The 21,478-nt window shown below is 42.9% G+C and overlaps 5 protein-coding genes across 7 annotated transcripts; 4 read left to right on the top strand and 1 right to left on the bottom strand.

The window, feature by feature from the left end:
* Positions 1-6: 6 nt before the first annotated feature.
* On the bottom strand, positions 7-1,683 carry LOC107098014 (nuclear factor 7, ovary-like). Of its 3 annotated transcripts, none has more exons than XM_015395438.1 (2): positions 488-1,683; positions 229-399 (listed from the first exon to the last, which is right to left on the bottom strand). In XM_015395438.1, the coding sequence occupies exons 1-2, from the start codon at positions 1,550-1,552 to the stop codon at positions 373-375; spliced, it is 1,092 nt and encodes a 363-aa protein (XP_015250924.1). In that variant the 5' UTR covers positions 1,553-1,683; the 3' UTR covers positions 229-372. The 3 variants fall into 3 exon arrangements, with proteins under 3 accessions (XP_015250923.1, XP_015250924.1, XP_015250925.1); XM_015395439.1 differs by having other exon boundaries at positions 521-1,683; XM_015395437.1 differs by having other exon boundaries at positions 7-1,683.
* A 1,438-nt stretch (positions 1,684-3,121) lies between these two features.
* LOC107098016 (zinc-binding protein A33-like) lies at positions 3,122-5,713 on the top strand. The gene has a single exon (XM_015395440.1). It carries the CDS (start codon positions 3,751-3,753, stop codon positions 5,134-5,136), a length of 1,386 nt encoding a protein of 461 aa, XP_015250926.1. The 5' UTR covers positions 3,122-3,750; the 3' UTR covers positions 5,137-5,713.
* A 1,290-nt stretch (positions 5,714-7,003) lies between these two features.
* Positions 7,004-9,599, top strand: LOC107098017 (zinc-binding protein A33-like). Its single transcript, XM_015395441.1, has one exon. It carries the CDS (start codon positions 7,636-7,638, stop codon positions 9,019-9,021), a length of 1,386 nt encoding a protein of 461 aa, XP_015250927.1. The 5' UTR covers positions 7,004-7,635; the 3' UTR covers positions 9,022-9,599.
* A 4,729-nt stretch (positions 9,600-14,328) lies between these two features.
* Positions 14,329-16,044, top strand: LOC107098007 (zinc-binding protein A33-like). The gene has a single exon (XM_015395427.1). It carries the CDS (start codon positions 14,394-14,396, stop codon positions 15,789-15,791), a length of 1,398 nt encoding a protein of 465 aa, XP_015250913.1. The 5' UTR covers positions 14,329-14,393; the 3' UTR covers positions 15,792-16,044.
* Positions 16,045-19,869: 3,825 nt separating this feature from the next.
* LOC107098008 (zinc-binding protein A33-like) lies at positions 19,870-21,405 on the top strand. The gene has a single exon (XM_015395428.1). It carries the CDS (start codon positions 19,945-19,947, stop codon positions 21,325-21,327), a length of 1,383 nt encoding a protein of 460 aa, XP_015250914.1. The 5' UTR covers positions 19,870-19,944; the 3' UTR covers positions 21,328-21,405.
* Positions 21,406-21,478: the final 73 nt, after the last annotated feature.

Raw genomic sequence — 21,478 nt, 5'->3', positions numbered from 1 at the left:
GACTTTTCATTTTATAACATCCTTGTAGAATAAATTATCTATGTGATTTAAAACAATCCAGATAATTTCAAATTTCCCAGTTCTGGATATATAAGTTGACATCACTTTTTAATGTATTTGGTGCAAACATAAAGGTTTAAAAGGTCTAAAAATTCCAGAAACCAGCTGAGAAAGGGGTCGGATGGTTGATGTTTCCACTGACGCTCACTGGGGAAATCTTCACAGGTAATTTACTCTTATTACACATGAAAGGAAATAGCTTCTCCTTAAAAGTGTGTTTGAAGGAGTAGATCAGTTTTTCAGTGTCCAGATCAAAGAAGTACAGCTTCCCTCTGTCCCAGTCCAGCTGAACTCTGACCCTCTGGAGCCTCTTTACTGGGAGAACTTCATCTGGACGACCTGGAGAGACCACAAAATACCTCCCATCAAGACCCAGTGCCCACAATCCAGCCCCTGTTTGTGTTTTCCTCCCAAAAGACTCTGTTACCACGCCAACGCTCCAGAGTGCATCGTCTCTGACCTCAACATCCCAGCTATGAAACCCTGAGTGAAAACCTTCAGAGCCCAGGACACAGAGGCGGTGGTCGAACCTCTCTGGGTTGTTAGGAAGCTCAGATCTCTGTCCAGAGGTGATGCTGCTCAGATCTCCAGACAGGAGGAGTTCTGGATGCGCTGTGTTTGGATCCAGAACAACAGGAGAGAAGAAAACCATCTCCTTCATCTTCATCCATGTGTTGTAAGTCAGGTTGCCAAGATGTTTGGCTTCATCTATCAGAGCTCCTGATTTCAGGTGTGGAACCTTCATCAGGAGCTGCTGCTGCACGCTTTCCAGCACCAGATGGGGCTTCTGCAGAAATAAAACATCTGCAGCTTTGGTTTCATCCTCAGCGGCTCTGATTGTGTCTGAAAAAGCTGTCAGGTCTCTGGAAAGACCCACAATCTTCTCCCGTATCACTTTAGCTTTTAGTTTTGCCTCACTTCTCAGTGCGGCGATCCTAGCCTTCTCTTCATCCTGTAGAAACTCATGAAGGCTCTTAAACTGCTGTGTGATCTCCTTCTCGGTTTTTTGCACCTGCTTGCTGATGTGTACTGCCGTTTTATCAAAGTTTGCTTTAACCTGCTCCACAGACAGCCGCTTCCCTCTCAGTTCGTTGACAGATTGCAGCAGTTGCTGTTTGTAGTGCTGAGCTGCTTCGTTCGCCGGCGTGAATCTGTGTCTTCTGTGCTCCCTGGAGTCTCGGCAGACGACACAAACGAGCTGCTGGTGATCCTGGCAGAATAGTTTGAGTTTCTCAGAGTGCAGAGAGCAGAGAGGTTCAGCTTCTTCCTGCTTTCTCCTCAGCAAGAAGTCCTGGCAAAGGTTCTTCAACACCAGGTTACAGGGCAGATGTTGGGAAGGATGTGACTCGTTACAGAGCGGGCATTTCTGTGCCTGTTTCTTAGACCACCATTCCTGCAGGCAGTCTCTACAGAAACTGTGGCTGCAGCTTAGAACGACAGGGTCGGAGTAGATGTCGCTGCAAATACTGCAGGAGAGATTCTCTTCTGTCATTTTCACAGGTTTCCTTCAGGTCTGTGGTCTCCTAAAACTGCCTGCTGTTCAGGATTAGGAATCAGCAGCGCTCCAAAGTGCCGGTACCACGTTAATCTGGTGATGCACTGCTCCAGTTTTCTGCCCGCACCTGTCTGTCTGTAACGCACGCTGTCTTCAAAGTGAAAGTGATTAACAGCAGAGGTGTGTTGTGCATGTCTTTACAAGTATGTGGAAGGAGGAAGGAGCATGAGGACAGACCGGACTAAGATGGAGTGAAACTCCCTGTTAAATGAAGACATTTTCATGTTTTAAATCGATATTTTATACCAAAAAAATTTAAGATTTGTAAGAGGAATCCATATGCTGTGACCCATTTAAGCCTCTCAGCAAATTTGCAAAACACAAAAGATCAAAACTCCTTATGGGGTGAATTCTGAAGGGTAAATGCCAGATGCCAAGGTCGACTGGAACCCTGGATCTGTCTGTTCCTGTTTGGACCGGAACCACTGGTCGGGCTACCGACTCCTGGATCTCAGAACTGTCCGGTCCTGAACCTTTTCTCTAACCTGGATCGGTCTCCTGCCTGCTCACTGGGGCTGCTTTGGACGCCCCTGAGCCACATCTCACCCCTCCTGCAGCCGTTGTGGTCCGCTTTTCCTCAGCAGACCGCATTCTCTTCTGTTCTGTTTTATTATTTCTGTCATTAAACGTTTTGAAACTTTGTCTTTTTTGAAACATTGTCTGACTCGCTTTGAAAACTGGGTCAATCTGTCCCGTTAATGCCAGCCAGAGCGAATAGCCTAACAGTGAGGGAGGAGATGGAGAGGAGGTGGGTGAAATTTGACCAGCATGTGGGAGAGAGAAGCTAGGGTGAGAGCTGAATGAAAGGGATCTTGTTACTTGTGTTACTTTACTGTATATCTTATATTATATCCGTTGGTTGTTCTGTTCTTTTTCCATCTCTTTGCAGGTGATGAAGCAGACTGAAGATGTTTTATCTTTATCTCCCTTTTATCTCCTCTTTCTTTCATCTTTTCTCCTTTTTTCTGTTTTTCCTTTCCTGCTCTACTTACATTGCAGTGTCCATATAATCTGTAAAACTCCCTGCATAATTATAATAAAGCTATTTCTATGCATAAATCAAGCAGAACACTATGGCGATAGCTGTCCTGCTCCACTTGTGAAACTAAAATCTGTTGGGCTCTTTTTGGCATCAAGACAATTATTCTTATTGCCACATTGCCAGACAGGACACTGTAAAAAAAAAAATTAAATAAAATTAAATTAAGGAAAGGGATCTTGACTTGGGAGGAGGTGAGGCCCCAACAATGATTAGCTGTAATTGAACAAGGGACATCCCAGGTGGTTCCAGGTGAAGTCTTTCAGATTATCGCTTTAGCGGCAGGACCTGGCGTGGGGGGTTCTGGGAGTTAGAGGCAGGAAGCTGGAATAAAACGTGTTGTTTGAACCTGTGAGAGGCGGGAGCCGCAGCCTCAGAAGATTGGAATAAAAACCCAGTTTTACAGGACTTTGTGTCGCCTTGGTTACAATCCGTTGGCTCACAGTGACATTTGACTAAAGAAAGATCCATTTAAGATTGTTGCACAACCTTTATCTACATCTCGTGTTTTTTTCTTGTGCTTTGTTCATGTGCAACAGCTTAACAGACTGAACTGTGCATTACAGATAAACCCGCCCTGACTTGCCGCGCTTTACGTTCAGCCTTTCTGCTTTAACTTGTCTTTCCAGCAGAGCTGTTTTGGGAGGCGATGAGATTGGTGCCGGATAATTTTCTGTTTTCTCTACCTTTCTTGGTTTTGTTTCATATGAATCTTCTGCATCAAAAAGAAGATACCTGAAATAAACCCGTTCTTCCCCTTGTTGGTTTTATTTATCCGATAGCTTCAACTCTTTCACTAAAGATTTTGTATTTTATAAAGGACAGATGTTCTCAGAAATCCTGAACCTGAGAAGAAACATTCGCCTAATCTGAAGCAGGAGAGGTGTGTCAAACATGCTTCTCATTCCAAACCTATAAAGACGCCAACCTGTGCATTGTTCAACCTCATTTTGCGTGCATGCAGTGTTGGAGTCATCACCCTTTCGATATATGACCACTGGAAACCTGCAACTCGATAGCAAACTGGTGCCTATTAAAGACTTTTAAGGAGAGAGAAGTTTGAAGGTGATATTTGGAAGATTTTTGTATTTTAATCATGTTTTCTCAGGCAGAGGATGACCTTTCTTGTTCCGTCTGCCAAGAGATCTTCAAGGACCCCGTTGTCCTCCAGTGCAGCCACAGCTTCTGCAGAGCCTGCCTGCAGTGTTGGTGGTCTGGGAAGCAGATCTACACGTGTCCTCTTTGTAAGGACATTTCTCCATCCAGCGATCCGCCTTGCAACCTGGTGCTGAAGAACCTGTGTGAGGGTTTCCTCCTGGAAAGAGAACAAAAAGCCCCCGCGCAGTCCGAGGATCTCTGCCCCGAGCACCATGAGAAGCTCAGACTGTTTTGTCTGGAGCACCTGAAGCCCATCTGCCTCGTCTGCCGGGACTCTAATGCCCACAGAAACCACAGATTTGTGCCCATCAATGAAGCTGTGCTCCAATGCAGAGAGGAGCTCAATGGCTACCTGATGTTCTTAAAGGAAAAACTGGATCTGTTTAACCGGGCTAAAGACAACATGGAACAAACTGCAGGACACATCAGGGTCCAGGCCGAGCGGACAGAAAAGCAGATCAAAGATCAGTTCAAGAAACTTTATCTGTTTCTAAAGGAGGAGGAGGCGGCCAGGATCTCCGCTCTGAGAGAGGAAGAGGAGCGGAAGAGGAAGGTGCTGGAGGAGAAAATCCAGGCTCTGAATTCACAGATTTCAGCCATGTCAGAAATAATCAGAACCACAGATGACAAGCTGGTGGCTCCAGACATCTCATTTCTTCTGAACTACCAGACAGTAAAGTTAGGAATCCAACGGCGCCCCCTGCTGGATCACACTAAGCCAGTATCAGGAGTTCTGCTAGATGAGGCCAAGCATTTGGGCAACCTGGTGTATGATATCTGGATCCGGATGAAGGCGATGGTCTCTTTCTTCCCTGTCATCATGGATCCAAACACAGCCCATCCAAAACTGGTCTTCTCTGATGATCTGTCCTCCGTAACGTTTGGACCGACACAGAAGCTCCCTGACAACCCAGAGAGGTTCGATCAGCACCTCTGTGTCCTGGGCTCAGAGGGCTTTGACTCAGGAACTCACCACTGGGATGTGGAAGTTGGACGCAGTAAATGTTGGGGCGTTGGAGTGATAAAGGAGTCGGCTCAGAGGAAAGGCCAAATACAGACGGGTTACTGGGAAGTTTGTCTCACTGATGGGAACTATGAAGCTTCCTCCTCGCCACAGCCAGGTAAATCTCTGTCCGTGAAAAACCTCCAGAGGATCAGAGTTCAGCTGGATTTCAGCAAAGGGAGGCTTTCCTTCATCGATCTGGATACGAACAAAGTCCTTCACACCTTCAGACATTCCTTCAACAACAGACTCTTTCCTTACTTTGCCAACAGCGACGAGTCTGTCCTGAAGATTTTACCAGCAGTTATCTCTGCAGAGTAGCATGCAGTCTGTCTGGCAGCAGCCTTCTTGTTTTGATGAAATTAGCATGCTTTGAATTCTTTTTGTTGTTTATCTCTATTATTGCTCTTATCTTATCGAGTGTCCATCGGTGCAGTGGAAGTATTCAAACCTCTTCAACTTTTCTTTTCTACCTTAAAACAAACACCATTTAATGGAAATCTGTTTTTTGTTGCAATAAGTTTATATTGCATAATTTAGGAAAGTAAGACAATATTTTTGGTTTTGTTTCTCACTGGAGGTTTCTTCCTGCTAAAAGGGAGTTTTTCCTCTCCACTGTCGCTACAAGCATGCTTAGTGTGAGGGATTGCTGAAGAGTCAATGAGTCGATGCAATCAGCCGGTTTTCCTTAGATAGAAAACATTGAATCAATCTGACTGGATGATCTGGTGAACTGGAAATTGCCTGAGATGACGTGTGTTGTGGATTGGTGCTACAGAAATAAACCTAACTGAATTAAATGCTTTTATTTGTCCTTGTACTGAGCAAAAAGAAACCCTAACCCTGATAACAATGATATTTAAATTCAAGTGCATGTTTTTGTGCTAAAATAACATAAATAAAAATTTAAAAAATGCAACTTCAGACTAAATAAAGTGGAATTTTATTTCATTTTACTGATTTTTTTTAAAGCAACATGACTATTTATGTATTAGATAATTTTTCAGGTCATTATTCAGCTCTTGGTGTGTATTGATGTTCAGAACAGGCTGCTCTTCTATAAAACTCTCCTCTGTAACTTGAGAGAGTCGGATCCACCGCTGAATGAGCCATGTGACCCAGAGCGCCGCTTTACGGCAGTCTGAGCTCCCCTTTAACACCAGTGCTAAGCTAAAAGTTGTTTGGCTACAAAAGAGATTCAACCTTTTCCTGATCAGACATCAGAAGTTTACCTGGAGGGGTGGATCAGGCCTCTAATGTACAAGTATCTCCATGATTTCTCAGTCTTTTGGTACAAACGGGTCCTAAAATACAGAGACTAAAGGGATACACGCCCGTTGAGGTAGTTTGAAGTCTATTTTTCTTACAAAACTAAAGGGATAAACGCAAATCTTGCGTATTGACTATAGGTATCCTGGTCTGACAGAACTCAGTTACTGTAGTTACAGTGCAGTGCTGCCAGTGACCTTCAGGGGGACTAAGTTCACGCCACAAGCGATTCAAGTAGCAGAAGTTGTAGGTTAACCAGCAAAGTCTATGGTTGACGCACATCAAAATGTCCTGCAGTGTGTCAAGAGCAACTGAAGCATCTGAGGCGCATGACNTTATCTCCCTTTTATCTCCTCTTTCTTTCATCTTTTCTCCTTTTTTCTGTTTTTCCTTTCCTGCTCTACTTACATTGCAGTGTCCATATAATCTGTAAAACTCCCTGCATAATTATAATAAAGCTATTTCTATGCATAAATCAAGCAGAACACTATGGCGATAGCTGTCCTGCTCCACTTGTGAAACTAAAATCTGTTGGGCTCTTTTTGGCATCAAGACAATTATTCTTATTGCCACATTGCCAGACAGGACACTGTAAAAAAAAAAATTAAATAAAATTAAATTAAGGAAAGGGATCTTGACTTGGGAGGAGGTGAGGCCCCAACAATGATTAGCTGTAATTGAACAAGGGACATCCCAGGTGGTTCCAGGTGAAGTCTTTCAGATTATCGCTTTAGCGGCAGGACCTGGCGTGGGGGGTTCTGGGAGTTAGAGGCAGGAAGCTGGAATAAAACGTGTTGTTTGAACCTGTGAGAGGCGGGAGCCGCAGCCTCAGAAGATTGGAATAAAAACCCAGTTTTACAGGACTTTGTGTCGCCTTGGTTACAATCCGTTGGCTCACAGTGACATTTGACTAAAGAAAGATCCATTTAAGATTGTTGCACAACCTTTATCTACATCTCGTGTTTTTTTCTTGTGCTTTGTTCATGTGCAACAGCTTAACAGACTGAACTGTGCATTACAGATAAACCCGCCCTGACTTGCCGCGCTTTACGTTCAGCCTTTCTGCTTTAACTTGTCTTTCCAGCAGAGCTGTTTTGGGAGGCGATGAGATTGGTGCCGGATAATTTTCTGTTTTCTCTACCTTTCTTGGTTTTGTTTCATATGAATCTTCTGCATCAAAAAGAAGATACCTGAAATAAACCCGTTCTTCCCCTTGTTGGTTTTATTTATCCGATAGCTTCAACTCTTTCACTAAAGATTTTGTATTTTATAAAGGACAGATGTTCTCAGAAATCCTGAACCTGAGAAGAAACATTCGCCTAATCTGAAGCAGGAGAGGTGTGTCAAACATGCTTCTCATTCCAAACCTATAAAGACGCCAACCTGTGCATTGTTCAACCTCATTTTGCGTGCATGCAGTGTTGGAGTCATCACCCTTTCGATATATGACCACTGGAAACCTGCAACTCGATAGCAAACTGGTGCCTATTAAAGACTTTTAAGGAGAGAGAAGTTTGAAGGTGATATTTGGAAGATTTTTGTATTTTAATCATGTTTTCTCAGGCAGAGGATGACCTTTCTTGTTCCGTCTGCCAAGAGATCTTCAAGGACCCCGTTGTCCTCCAGTGCAGCCACAGCTTCTGCAGAGCCTGCCTGCAGTGTTGGTGGTCTGGGAAGCAGATCTACACGTGTCCTCTTTGTAAGGACATTTCTCCATCCAGCGATCCGCCTTGCAACCTGGTGCTGAAGAACCTGTGTGAGGGTTTCCTCCTGGAAAGAGAACAAAAAGCCCCCGCGGAGTCCGAGGATCTCTGCCCCGAGCACCATGAGAAGCTCAGACTGTTTTGTCTGGAGCACCTGAAGCCCATCTGCCTCGTCTGCCGGGACTCTAATGCCCACAGAAACCACAGATTTGTGCCCATCAATGAAGCTGTGCTCCAATGCAGAGAGGAGCTCAATGGCTACCTGATGTTCTTAAAGGAAAAACTGGATCTGTTTAACCGGGCTAAAGACAACATGGAACAAACTGCAGGACACATCAGGGTCCAGGCCGAGCGGACAGAAAAGCAGATCAAAGATCAGTTCAAGAAACTTTATCTGTTTCTAAAGGAGGAGGAGGCGGCCAGGATCTCCGCTCTGAGAGAGGAAGAGGAGCGGAAGAGGAAGGTGCTGGAGGAGAAAATCCAGGCTCTGAATTCACAGATTTCAGCCATGTCAGAAATAATCAGAACCACAGATGACAAGCTGGTGGCTCCAGACATCTCATTTCTTCTGAACTACCAGACAGTAAAGTTAGGAATCCAACGGCGCCCCCTGCTGGATCACACTAAGCCAGTATCAGGAGTTCTGCTAGATGAGGCCAAGCATTTGGGCAACCTGGTGTATGATATCTGGATCCGGATGAAGGCGATGGTCTCTTTCTTCCCTGTCATCATGGATCCAAACACAGCCCATCCAAAACTGGTCTTCTCTGATGATCTGTCCTCCGTAACGTTTGGACAGACACAGAAGCTCCCTGACAACCCAGAGAGGTTCGATCAGCACCTCTGTGTCCTGGGCTCAGAGGGCTTTGACTCAGGAACTCACCACTGGGATGTGGAAGTTGGACGCAGTAAATGTTGGGGCGTTGGAGTGATAAAGGAGTCGGCTCAGAGGAAAGGCCAAATACAGACGGGTTACTGGGAAGTTTGTCTCACTGATGGGAACTATGAAGCTTCCTCCTCGCCACAGCCAGGTAAATCTCTGTCCGTGAAAAACCTCCAGAGGATCAGAGTTCAGCTGGATTTCAGCAAAGGGAGGCTTTCCTTCATCGATCTGGATACGAACAAAGTCCTTCACACCTTCAGACATTCCTTCAACAACAGACTCTTTCCTTACTTTGCCAACAGCGACGAGTCTGTCCTGAAGATTTTACCAGCAGTTATCTCTGCAGAGTAGCATGCAGTCTGTCTGGCAGCAGCCTTCTTGTTTTGATGAAATTAGCATGCTTTGAATTCTTTTTGTTGTTTATCTCTATTATTGCTCTTATCTTATCGAGTGTCCATCGGTGCAGTGGAAGTATTCAAACCTCTTCAACTTTTCTTTTCTACCTTAAAACAAACACCATTTAATGGAAATCTGTTTTTTGTTGCAATAAGTTTATATTGCATAATTTAAGAAAGTAAGACAATGTTTTTGGTTTTGTTTCTCACTGGAGGTTTCTTCCTGCTAAAAGGGAGTTTTTCCTCTCCACTGTCGCTACAAGCATGCTTAGTGTGAGGGATTGCTGAAGAGTCAATGAGTCGATGCAATCAGCCGGTTTTCCTTAGATAGAAAACATTGAATCAATCTGACTGGATGATCTGGTGAACTGGAAATTGCCTGAGATGACGTGTGTTGTGGATTGGTGCTACAGAAATAAACCTAACTGAATTAAATGCTTTTATTTGTCCTTGTACTGAGCAAAAAGAAACCCTAACCCTGATAACAATGATATTTAAATTCAAGTGCATGTTTTTGTGCTAAAATAACATAAATAAAAATTTAAAAAATGCAACTTCAGACTAAATAAAGTGGAATTTTATTTCATTTTACTGATTTTTTTTAAAGCAACATGACTATTTATGTATTAGATAATTTTTCAGGTCATTATTCAGCTCTTGGTGTGTATTGATGTTCAGAACAGGCTGCTCTTCTCTAAAACTCTCCTCTGTAACTTGAGAGAGTCGGATCCACCGCTGAATGAGCCATGTGACCCAGAGCGCCGCTTTACGGCAGTCTGAGCTCCCCTTTAACACCAGTGCTAAGCTAAAAGTTGTTTGGCTACAAAAGAGATTCAACCTTTTCCTGATCAGACATCAGAAGTTTACCTGGAGGGGTGGATCAGGCCTCTAATGTACAAGTATCTCCATGATTTCTCAGTCTTTTGGTACAAACGGGTCCTAAAATACAGAGACTAAAGGGATACACGCCCGTTCAGGTAGTTTGAAGTCTATTTTTCTTACAAAACTAAAGGGATAAACGCAAATCTTGCGTATTGACTATAGGTATCCTGGTCTGACAGAACTCAGTTACTGTAGTTACAGTGCAGTGCTGCCAGTGACCTTCAGGGGGACTAAGTTCAGGCCACAAGCGATTCAAGTAGCAGAAGTTGTAGGTTAACCAGCAAAGTCTATGGTTGACGCACATCAAAATGTCCTGCAGTGTGTCAAGAGCAACTGAAGCATCTGAGGCGCATGACGCAGTTCAGAAGCAGCAGCTCCTGGAGTTGGAAAAATGTAACTTTAGCTGCTGGACGCGCCGCATCAACCAATGAGAGAAGCTGATCTGGGAGCTGACAGGGAGTCAGACACAGCACTGCTGATGCAGAGCGCTATGATCACTCCTCTGAAACAGTTTTATTAACGCCTAAATTAACTTCAAATGTAGAAACCTGCCTGCAGAATATGTTGGCTTTTATTATCCTGCTGCCTGCAGTTTGTAGCACAGACCTGAAAAACGCTAACATCTACTTCCAGCCGCCACCAGCAGTAGGGGAAAACCCTGGAGAGGCTCCCGGGCCTGAGGCAGCTGCTGCTGGGGATTCCCAGTGACAGCGCAGCGCCGGTATGTGGGGGTCTGAGCGCCTCCCACAGAGAAATAATCTTTGGAGGCAGGATGGTAATCTGGATGAACTGACTGCACAGACCATGTTTTCAGGAGGACTTTCTCACTTCAACATAGATTCTAACTACTTTTTACCCGCTGATCACAGCTAATATAGCAAAGCTGCTCTGGCATTGAACACAGGAGCAGCAGAAGCATCAGACGCACCTAGACTCACTTTACTGGACGTCTGACCTTAATGTGCATCATCAAGCAGTAGAAGCTTTTTTTCTGCTGAAATCGCGGTGTGAACGTACCATAATTTTGGAAGTTACGAGTGCAGCACCCCTAGTGGCTAGAAGTTGAGTGTAGAGTGTTACTTTAAAAATTATATTTTTTTAGTTTTAATATTGTCGTATATTAGTAAGTATTAAACAGGTCAAACGAATGTTTTTAGTTATTCAGGAGTTAGAGCATAATACAAGCTAGACTGTGCTTTTATCATTGTTTTATAATGTGTCACTTAATCATTATTTTTTTTACAAGTTAGAGGAAAGAAAAGCAAAGAGGAACTGAGGCCCAGCAACACCTGGAGAAGATAAGCTAAATGCAAAGCAGAAGAAATGAGACGACAGCCAGATAAACAAAGCTGTACAGGGAGAATTCAACTTTAGGGCATGAGATTAGAAACCGGCTCTGCAAACCAGCAAGAGGACGTATGACACAGCAAGGATGGGACAGACACTGGGACTCTTTTGGATGAAACTCCATGAGATAAATATAGGAGAAATGAACAGAGAAGATTTATCACTGGTTTTCGTTAGAAAAATGCAAATGAGACGCAGAGTCTTTAGACAGATCCTTCAGATGGATGACTAGGACCTCTAAGGCCTTAAATCCAATATTTAAGGAATATTTAGAAAATGTATTTTGAATGAGAGTTGAAAATGTTGGCCTAGGTATGTTTTAATTTTCTTATTAATTTAAAAACTGCCATTTTTGATACATGAAAACTCATAATTTCCTTTGTTAGATTTATATAAACCATCCTGATTGTACATATGTCACCTCAAATATCTGTTTTACTCCCTTGTATTTTTTTTTATTTCTTATTTTTATTTATTTTTATTTTATTTTTATTCCTATTTCACCTTTTTCCTCCTTGTTTGCACCTTCTTTAATTACTATGCCAATATGTGACGAGTGAATTTCTCCGTTGTGAGATCAATAAAGCTCATCTAATCTAATCTAATTTTTCACTAATGAAAGTCGCGATTTTTCCCGTGTGCAATGCATGCTGGGTAGATGACATGGTTAGGTCTGACTGGACTGGAACCTATAAACTAAACACAAGAAGGCTAACATTAGCAGAGCTGTTTTTATCACCTGAGTGATGTAAATTCACACAATATTTCCCTTCAACGTTTTCGTGAGCCAGTATACATGAGATATCTGTTGGAACGAACAGACGTGGTCGGCTTGGGATCTACTGTTTACTATATTAGCTACAGCTAACACCGTTAGCAGAAGCTAACATTAAATTAAAATCCAATCAAAAGATAATGAAGGACTTTTTAAAGTGACAGTGAAGCATCTTTCAGTTGTAACTCATCGTTTTAATATATCTGAGAAAAAATGTTTGTGCCTGATGCTAACGGCTAACAGCCTCTTTGTAGCATAGCTCCACATCTGGGTTAACATCTCCCGACAGCAGCCGCACAAACACCAGCTGTCATGATCTTGGCACTGATGCCTGGTCGGATTCCTCATTTTACACACCTGCTTAACTCCGCCCAGTTCTCATTACCTGCTTATTTGATCCACCTGCATTAGTATCTATTTAACCAGCCTTCAACCAGTCATCGGTGCCAGATTATTTTGAGCTGTTGGTGAGACTTATTGTAGTGTTCATCTACTCTGATTTCCTGATCCTGACCTTTTCTGCCTCTCAACCTCGGAGCCTGCCTGTTCCAGTCTGATCTGTTTGCCTGACCTGTCTTATGACTCCTGCCGGATCTCTGCCTGTCTGTGTACCGTACCTGGAACTGTTTCCCGACTCTGTCCTGGATTCTCCCTCAGCACCTCACTGGATCTCTGACCTTCTGGCTCTGACAACCAAGCACCAGAAAACACCAAAAATAGGAATTAAACCAATAAAACTAGAAAAAAAAAGAGAAACAAGGATCAAAGTAAAACTTAAAACTCAAAAGAAAACTTAAACAGAACCAAGACCGTGACAGCTAGCGCAGGGCCTAGCATATTTTAATTAACCAGTCTGCATTGCAGAATCAACATGGTGAAATCCATGTGGCAACATTTTATTATTTATAGTCACTGAAAAACTCAAAAGGATTTTCTCCAAACACAAAATCCCAGTAGAATCCAAACCAAACAAGACCCATAGACCGAGGCTAGTGCATCCTAAAGACAAAACCCCCAAACCAAATCTGAGAAGAGTGGTGTCTTCAGTTCAACGCAGTGAGGAATGATCTGATCTTTATATTGGAGAAACCAAACAACCTCTCCACAGATGCATGGCCCAACACAGAAGAGCGCCCTCCTCTGGAAAAGTGTACATCTACACCTGATGGACAAAGGACATTCTTTGGAGGACCAGAATGTTCACATTTTGGACAAAGAAGACAGGTGGTTTGAGAGGGGCGTGAAGGAAGCCATCTATGTTAAGAAAGAAAGACCAACCTTAAACAGAGGGGGGTGGACTCAGATTGCAGCTTTCAAAAACCTACAATACAGCAATTGAGTTGAATCCTTTCCGCTATCATCTAAACTCCCATCACTTTACAGGGGACCAAGACATCTCGCCTAGTCAGCAAGGCCAGCAACATCCGTAGCGACTGCCTTTTCAGAGGAATCTGGTATTGTAGGCCAATACCGACCTCAAAGATTCCACATTATTAAGGAGTGAAGCTGATTATCATGGTTTTAATTTGCATGCTTTCTAAGCCATAATATTGCTTTTGTTTGGCTACTGTATAAAGCCTGGAACTCAGCACTAATCCAGACATTTTGAATTGAAAAATCTTCCTGGATGGGAAGAGAAACATCTTCAAACTTAGAAACAAAGTCCAGTGGATTGTTTTTTTTTAACTTTAACTTTGTTCCGTCCTTAAGTCGGCACTAACACTGATGTTCCCCGTTATTTTCCTCTGTTTTGTGTGTTTTTTTTGGCTCAAAATGTAAGAATTTCTTAGCTTTATCACAGAGCTGATAGGATCTAGAAATGTCTGAGCTCCGTGTCACATGACTTCAACAAACTATTAGTGCAAAATTGTGTAGATGTTGGCACCATAACCATGATTCATTTGTTTTAGACACTAAATGTACAAAATGTATTATTTATCTACTATATTATTGTGAAAGAAAAGCAATACTTTTATTCTGAACCACTGTAAACGTTGCATGGATGTATTATGTGTTGATAAATTAATTTTTTTGATGGAAAAAGTTGCAGCTGACCTTTAAATGTGGTCCAACATTAGTGAAAACAAAGATTTTTTCCATCCTGTCCGGTGAGTGTTTAGTTTCTGCAAATAAGGTCACAGGAATTTTTTATCTATGGGGTTGTTTGCATTGGAAATCCGTTTGATAAAACGGTTCAACCTTTTCTGTTCCTCTTCATATGAAGTTCTGACTCGGTGCCATCAGGACGGACACTGGAAAGACTTCTCCGGAAAAAACACTGAAATTTAGATTATTTTTCATCTGAAAACCCCCTGAAAGCCAAAATGTTGGTTCAGTCAGAGAAGGACCTCACCTGCACACTATGCTGCGAGATCTTCAAAGATCCTGTGAAGTTGGAATGCAGCCATACCTTCTGCAAGGACTGTCTGCAGGCAGAGTGGGCTGGGAAACAAACACGGCTGTGTCCACTGTGCAAGGAGATCTCCCTGCTGAGAGATCCTCCTCGAAACCTGATGATGAAGAACCTGTGTTTCGCCTTCTTTCTGGGGAGAGGCCAGAGAGCCAACGCAGGGGCCGAGGACCTCTGCAGTCTGCACTCAGAGAAACTCAAACTGTTCTGCTTGGACCACCAGGAGCCTGTTTGTCTCGTCTGCAGAGATTCAAAGGCCCACAGCGACCACAGCTTCAGACCCATCGATGAAACCGTGCAGGATCACAGAGACGAGCTGCAGAACCATCTGATGCCATTAAAGGACAAACTGAAGCAGTTCAAACAAGTTGAGGTAAACTTTGAGGAAAGTGAAGAACACATCAAGGTCCAGGCTAACAGGACAGAGATGCAGATCAAAGAGCAGTTCAAGAAGCTTCATCAGTTCCTGCAGGAGGAAGAGGAGGCCAGAATCGCAGCTCTGAGGGAAGAGGAGGAGCAGAAGATTCAGCTGATGAAGGAGAAGAGGGGGGACCTGAGCAAGAAGACCGAAGCTCTTTCAGAAACGGTCACAGCAACAGAGGAAGAGTTTAGAAGATCTGAGGACCTGTCGCTGCTGCAGAACTACAGGAGAGCAAAGGAAAGAGTCCAACAGTGCCCCCTGCTGGATGACCCACAGCCACTCTCAGGAGCTCTGGTAGATGAAGCCAAACATCTGGGCAACCTGAGCTACAACATCTGGACCAAAATGAAGCGCATGGTCTCATTCTCTCCTGTGATTCTGGATCCAAACACGGCCGAAGCACACCTCCTCCTGTCTGAGGACCTCACCCGCGTCACGTTTGTGCCCAGACAGACGCTTCCTGACAACCCAGAGAGGTTTGGGCAGCGGCACTGTGTCATCAGCCATGGAGGCTTCAGCTCAGGGACTCACAGCTGGGATGTGGAGGTTAAAAACGAGGAGTTCTGGGGTCTGGGTGTCCTGTCAGAGTCTGTACCCAGGAAAGGACAGATACAGGCCGGGTTCTGGGGAATAGCTTTCTGTAATGGAGGCTTCTCAGCCGTCTCCTCTGCACTTCCCAACAAAGCTCTCTCTGTGACAAAGCTCCAGAGGGTCAGAGTTCAGCTGGACTGGGACGGGGGGGAAGTGTCCTTTTTGGACCTGGACACCAACGACCACCTTTACACCTTCAGAGACACTTTCACAGAGAAGCTGTTTGCCTATATTTGCACCAAGAACGAATCGCCACTGAAGATCCTGCCAGCAACAACAAAACCCAATGATCAGTTTTAACCAGTAAACTCAGAACCAGGCAGCGGAATCAGGATGTCGCTTTCAAAAAGGGATCTAATTTATTATGTTAGGAGAAGAAAAAAAGAGGAAATATGTGTCGGGTCAATTATGTCTTTGTTGATCAAAGGATATACTCAACTTTAAAGGAGAAGTCCGGTCAGCGAGGAATAATCAATAGATCATTATTTATACCTAAAACTAATACGTTTGCGGTAAAAACAATAATTTTCAACGCAATCACAGAGTCTGGGAGCGGCCATTTTTGCCCAAATATAGTAACCCCTCCCTCCTGCCATCTTCCAGCAGTGACGTCACGGTGCGGTTAGCCTAGCGCCATTCTCCCCGCTTTCCAAGCTAAATCAATGGGAACTACTAGACACATCTGCATCAACAACAATTATTGAAGATTTCCAGAGGACTTCACCATTGAAATTCACCAGAGCTATAGTGAAACTGACAATGCCCACGTGCATGGCAGCTGGATGCTGGAATACATCGGGTAAAAGTGAAAAAAAGAGTTATTCCACCTTTCTGATTCCTGATCCTCCACGGACGGGTTGGTCGTTGGATCGCCAACTTGAAGAGGGAGGATTTGCCATCGAACTTCTGGCCAGAGAAAAAACCCGTAATATGTAGCCAACATTTGGAAGAAGAATGTTTTCAAGATGACCTTGTTGTGACAAACTCATAAAGTCAAGTTATGATGGATCTATATTTTCCAGTGAGGAAGTTCCTCACAATCACACCAACTCCAAAACATGACTTAAAGTCCTCAAAATATCAGAGGTGTGAGGGATTTACCGCCTCACTAATTGGTGTTGCAGGCATTTCCTGTTTAAAAAAATTGAGTTATTGGGGGAAGGTTTAAGTCTTTGTTGATGTTACTTATTTTTTTGTTTGTTCTCACCACTCTCTTTTCTCTGAGGTCACCTGGTCAGGTGTTGCCATGGAAGCGCGCCCATGATCAGTGCTGACAAGGACCTGGTGTTTCCAATCAGCCTCATTAAGGAAATCCACACTGACTGAGAGGGAGGGGAGACACTTTGGGTTTTTGTTTGGATTTGGATTATTGATTAGCTTCAATTTGTTTAAGTTAATTGCAAATTATTTGTTTATTTATTTCCTCCATAGGTTTAATTTAGTTAATTGCTTCCCAAACAGAAAATGTAAATGTTGTGAAAGTTTCCACCCTGTAGAGATGGTACAGGCTGATGCTTTGGGAAGCTAGGTTTAAATGTGGGGGTGCCTTTTTTCTGTGTAATTTACTTATTTATTATTTTTGATTTTTTTTTGCCTCCAGTTTAGATAAGAACCATTAGAAAAAACTATTTTCAATGTTGTGCTTAAACCAGGGGTTAATTATGATAGAAGACAAATGAGAAAAACAAACCCCAAAAAACATTAAAATAAATCTTAAGAGATGATATAGATAGATAGATAGATGATAGATAGATGATAGATAGATAGATAGATAGATCTGCACCCCTTTTTACATTCTGTTTTATAATTAAACATACATAAATATAAAGTTGTGTTTGTTCTCTTATCTCTGTTTGTTTCCATTGGTTCTATTTTATCTTTTTCTGTAAATATTTTAGCAAAGTCCATCAGGATTTTATTTAAATAAAAAATGATGCATCTTGACCAATAAAAGAGTCAATGGAAATGAGCTCAACAGATGCCTGTGTTCTTTATTCTTCTACTAATTAAAGCGTTTATAAAGTTTTCCTAATTTCTAAGGTGCCTGGTTGATCCCAAGAAAGGAGGATCTACAAGCTTCCAAAGTTTAGAAAATAGACTTTTTTTTCTCCATTTGTTAAAAAAAGGTTAACAGTTGGGTTTTAACATCTCGCAAAGAAAAAACAACGAAGAAAGAAATACAACAAATACAGTTTAATTGATTGTAATTTTCAGAAAGCTTCTGGATCGGACTGCAGAGGAAATCAGCTGCTTTTTTTAGATGTTGATATTTATAACTCAATCACTGTCGTTGATTGTTAGTTTTATATCTTGTCAATAAAATGATTTAAGTCTTAAGCCTGAATTCTTCCTTCCACTGGGTCAAATGCCACACCTATAAACAGAAGGACAATATTTTTTTAAATAGTTTTTTAGGACTTTAAGTCATAAATACATTTTATCTGCAAAGCACTTTTTACTCACCAGAATCTCAGAGCTCTGTAATAAAAAAAAAAAGGAATAAAGCTGCAGATTTATTTTATTGGTCTAATTCAGAGCTTTTCTAATCAGGGAAAGAGATAAAAAAAAACAAAAAAAAAAACGACTCTGTTCAGGATGGGGGGGAAAGTGTCCTTTGGTTCATCAGATATGTGGTTCCCTTTTGACGAAGTCTTAAAGAAAATCATCACAGAGCTTCACTTAGAAACAGACACACATAGCAAAAGAAAACCTCAAACATTTCAAATCAGGCCTAGTCAAAGTAATCAGTTCAAATCCACTTTAACAAATGACCCGCGTCATATTTCTCATCGATAAACAATCCTTAACTGTGATGTTTTTCTGTGTAAACTATGACGCTGCTGGACATGTTGAACCGTTCCTCTGAATTTCTCTGCGCAGTTTTAAAAATCCTGTGATATTTAAAGTTTTTACTTCCTTCTTTGCTTCAGTGTTCCTCGTTTCTGCTCAAAGAGGAACAAACCACACTGTAAAAAAAAAAAAAAGGAAAAGTTAGCAGGACTCCAGATTTTAAGGCAACAAACTTCTGTAGAATATAAAGTTTAGGACTTTAACTAAATGATTTAGATTTTGCTTTTCTTTTATCTTTTCAGCATATGTACAACTATGTTCTCAAAACAAAAAGGTAACCATGTGTTTGATCTATTTCTTAAAAGATTACTAATCTAACAGAAGCTGCTCTTACTTAGGACATTCAAGTATACAAAAATACTTTGAGGTGAATTTCATTTTCAGCAGAGCCAATCCAAGAGATCAGCCTCCAAACAAGATCAAAAAGACTTTTGGGGTAGATCTAAGATTGTAAGCTTTGGTTAGGTTGGCTTTATTTTGCAGTTTAACTCCAATATTTGGCTTATACTATTTCACAACAAAAACTCAGAAGTTAGCAGAACTTTCTGTCATGATTCTGAACAGAAGGCCCAGGGGTTCAAGCAGGACAAACAGTGGGATTACTCAAGAAGCGCTTATTTCTAAACAACGGATCTGCGGTTCTGCAGTGGCAGCGGCTAGGGAGTCTAAGGCTGGAAACTCTGCAGCAGAGAAACACAGGTTAGTGACTGCGGAGGATGATTATGAACACGTGAGTCCAAGGGTGTAACTTTGCTATATAAAAGTTGTTGGAGACGCTCTAAGGGTGGGGGCTGATGGACCTACAGCTACTCAACTTATACTCAATTTATTGAATGCTTTCCTGCTGTTGAGAACACAATAGAACCAAAATAAACTGATATTTATATTTATGGATAGTTAGACATTAATTTATATATATATATATTTAAAAAAAGGATGAATAACAGCAATATATCATGCCTCCCTAGTATGCACACAATTTCAGTTTCCTTCATCCTTCCATCCATCCAGAAAAATGTGGATTGATTGATTGGATGTTTTTCCTTTCAGCTACATCAGTGACTATCCTCCTTCAAAAGCAGCAAAATGAAATTTAGAAATTTGTGCCACATATTGCTGAGAGCCACACCTGTCCTTCAGAAAAAATGGAACTTTATTGATTTCACATTGGAAAAATTTATCTCTGCATTTAAAACATCCCCTTGGGGAGCAGTGGGCTGCCATTGTGCGGCGCCCGGGGAGCAGTGTGGGGTTAAAGGTCTTGCTCAGGGAGCCAGAGTGGCAGTCTGGGGGAGTGGGGGATCAAACTTCCAATCTCAGGATTCAAAGCCCTATGCCCTAACCAATAGGCCACCGCTTCCCTTCAAACTTACGGCTGTGGTTGTTTGCAACAATATAACTGAACAAAATTCACTCTGTATGTTTTCAGCCCAAAAAAGGGAAGTGTTTATATTAAAGCACTTTTTAGGCAGTCGGGACCAGAGACGCTATGAGAGAGACTGCATGAATTACACTGGGAAGGCTGGAAGATTTAAAGAGGATTAGATCTGAGAAAATAAAAACGCCACAACCAGCTGGGTGCTCCTCATCACGTTCAGGTAAAATGTCTTTCCAGTCAGAGAAGGACCTTTCCTGTCCAATCTGCTTTGACATCTTCAAAGAGCCCGTTGTGTTGTCCTGCAGCCACAGCTTCTGCAAAGACTGTCTGCAGAGGTGGTGGTCTGAGAGGCAGAAAGAAAGCTGCCCGCTTTGTAAGGAGATTTCTTCATTCAGATCTCCGCCCTGTAACTTGGCCTTGAAGAACCTGTGTGAAACCTTCACCCTGGAAAGGAAGAAGAAAGCCCTGAAAGGACCAGAGCGTCTCTGCAGCGTTCATGCAGAGACACTCAAGCTGTTCTGCTTGGATCACCAGCAGCCAGTTTGTCTCATCTGCAGGGATTCCAAAGCACACAGCAACCACAGGTTCAGACCGGTCGAGGAGGCCGCACAGGATCACAGGGAGGCCCTGCTGAGGATCCTAAAACCTCTGAAGAAGAAACTGAAGCTCCTAAAACAAGCCAAAGGAAGCTGTGACGAGACAGCAGAATACGTCAAGATCCAGGCCAAACACACGGAGGGACGCATCAGGAAGCATTTCAGCAGGCTTCACCAGCTTCTGGAGGAGGAAGAGGATGTCAGGATTGCTGCTCTGAAAGAGGAAGAAAAATGGAAATGTAAAGTAATGAAGGAACACGGTGAGGCTCTGAACAGAACCATAGATGTCATTTCAGACACAATCAGAGCCACAGAGGAGCTGCTGAAGGCTGCAGACCTCTCTTTCCTGCAGAACCACAAGGACGCCTCAACACGAGTGAAACACTGCACCCTGCTGGATGACCTGCAGACACCATCAGGAGTTCTGATAGAGGAGGCCAAACATCTGGGCAACCTCAGCTACAACATCTGGACCAAGCTGAAAAAGACAGTCTCCTATACTCCCATCGTCCTGGACCCCAAAACGGCTCATCCTGAACTCATCCTGTCTGCAGATCTGACCAGCGTCACGTTCGGAGCGAGACAGAAGCTTCCAGAGAACCCAGAGAGGTTTGACCAGCATCACTGCGTCCTGGGCTCCGAGGGTTTCAGCTCGGGGACTCACAGCTGGGATGTAGACGTCAGAAATGATCAGAACTGGGGTGTGGGTGTGCTGAGGGAGTCTGTTCAGAGGAAGGGAGAAATTCGAGGTGGATTCTGGGGAATATGTCTATTCAACGGAAACTTCATGGCGGTCTCCCATCCACTCCCAAACCAAGATCTCCCAGTGAAGAAATTAAGGCGGATCCGAGTCCAGCTGGACTGGGATGGAGGGACGCTCTCGTTCTTTGACTTGGACGCCGACAAACACCTCCACACCTTCATCCACTCCTTCACAGAGAAGATGTTTCCTTTTATTGGGACTAACAACAAATTACCAGTGAGAATATTACCAGTACTAAGCTGGGTGTAACACCAGGACATCAGCTGGGATCAGGGGCAGATTTAGGAAATTTGGGGCCCCATGGACATTCTACAGATAGAGAAATGTTAATAGAATAGACATCCATTATCTGTTCTAGGTTGTGTCCCTCTCTTCTTGTCCCTTTTTTTCTTGTTTTCCT

This window comes from Cyprinodon variegatus, unplaced genomic scaffold, assembly GCF_000732505.1.
Source record: "Cyprinodon variegatus isolate N-32 unplaced genomic scaffold, C_variegatus-1.0 Scaffold740, whole genome shotgun sequence".
NCBI classification, from domain to species: Eukaryota; Metazoa; Chordata; class Actinopteri; order Cyprinodontiformes; family Cyprinodontidae; genus Cyprinodon; species Cyprinodon variegatus.
Note: the sequence above shows the minus strand (reverse complement) of the source record. Positions and strands in the feature narration are given on the sequence as shown.

Excerpts from the sequence above, each read along its gene's own strand:
- LOC107098014 (XM_015395437.1), bottom strand. The coding sequence starts at position 1,552 with ATGACAGAAGAGAATCTCTCCTGCAGTATTTGCAGCGACATCTACTCC.
- LOC107098016 (XM_015395440.1), top strand. The coding sequence starts at position 3,751 with ATGTTTTCTCAGGCAGAGGATGACCTTTCTTGTTCCGTCTGCCAAGAG.
- LOC107098017 (XM_015395441.1), top strand. The coding sequence starts at position 7,636 with ATGTTTTCTCAGGCAGAGGATGACCTTTCTTGTTCCGTCTGCCAAGAG.
- LOC107098007 (XM_015395427.1), top strand. The coding sequence starts at position 14,394 with ATGTTGGTTCAGTCAGAGAAGGACCTCACCTGCACACTATGCTGCGAG.
- LOC107098008 (XM_015395428.1), top strand. The coding sequence starts at position 19,945 with ATGTCTTTCCAGTCAGAGAAGGACCTTTCCTGTCCAATCTGCTTTGAC.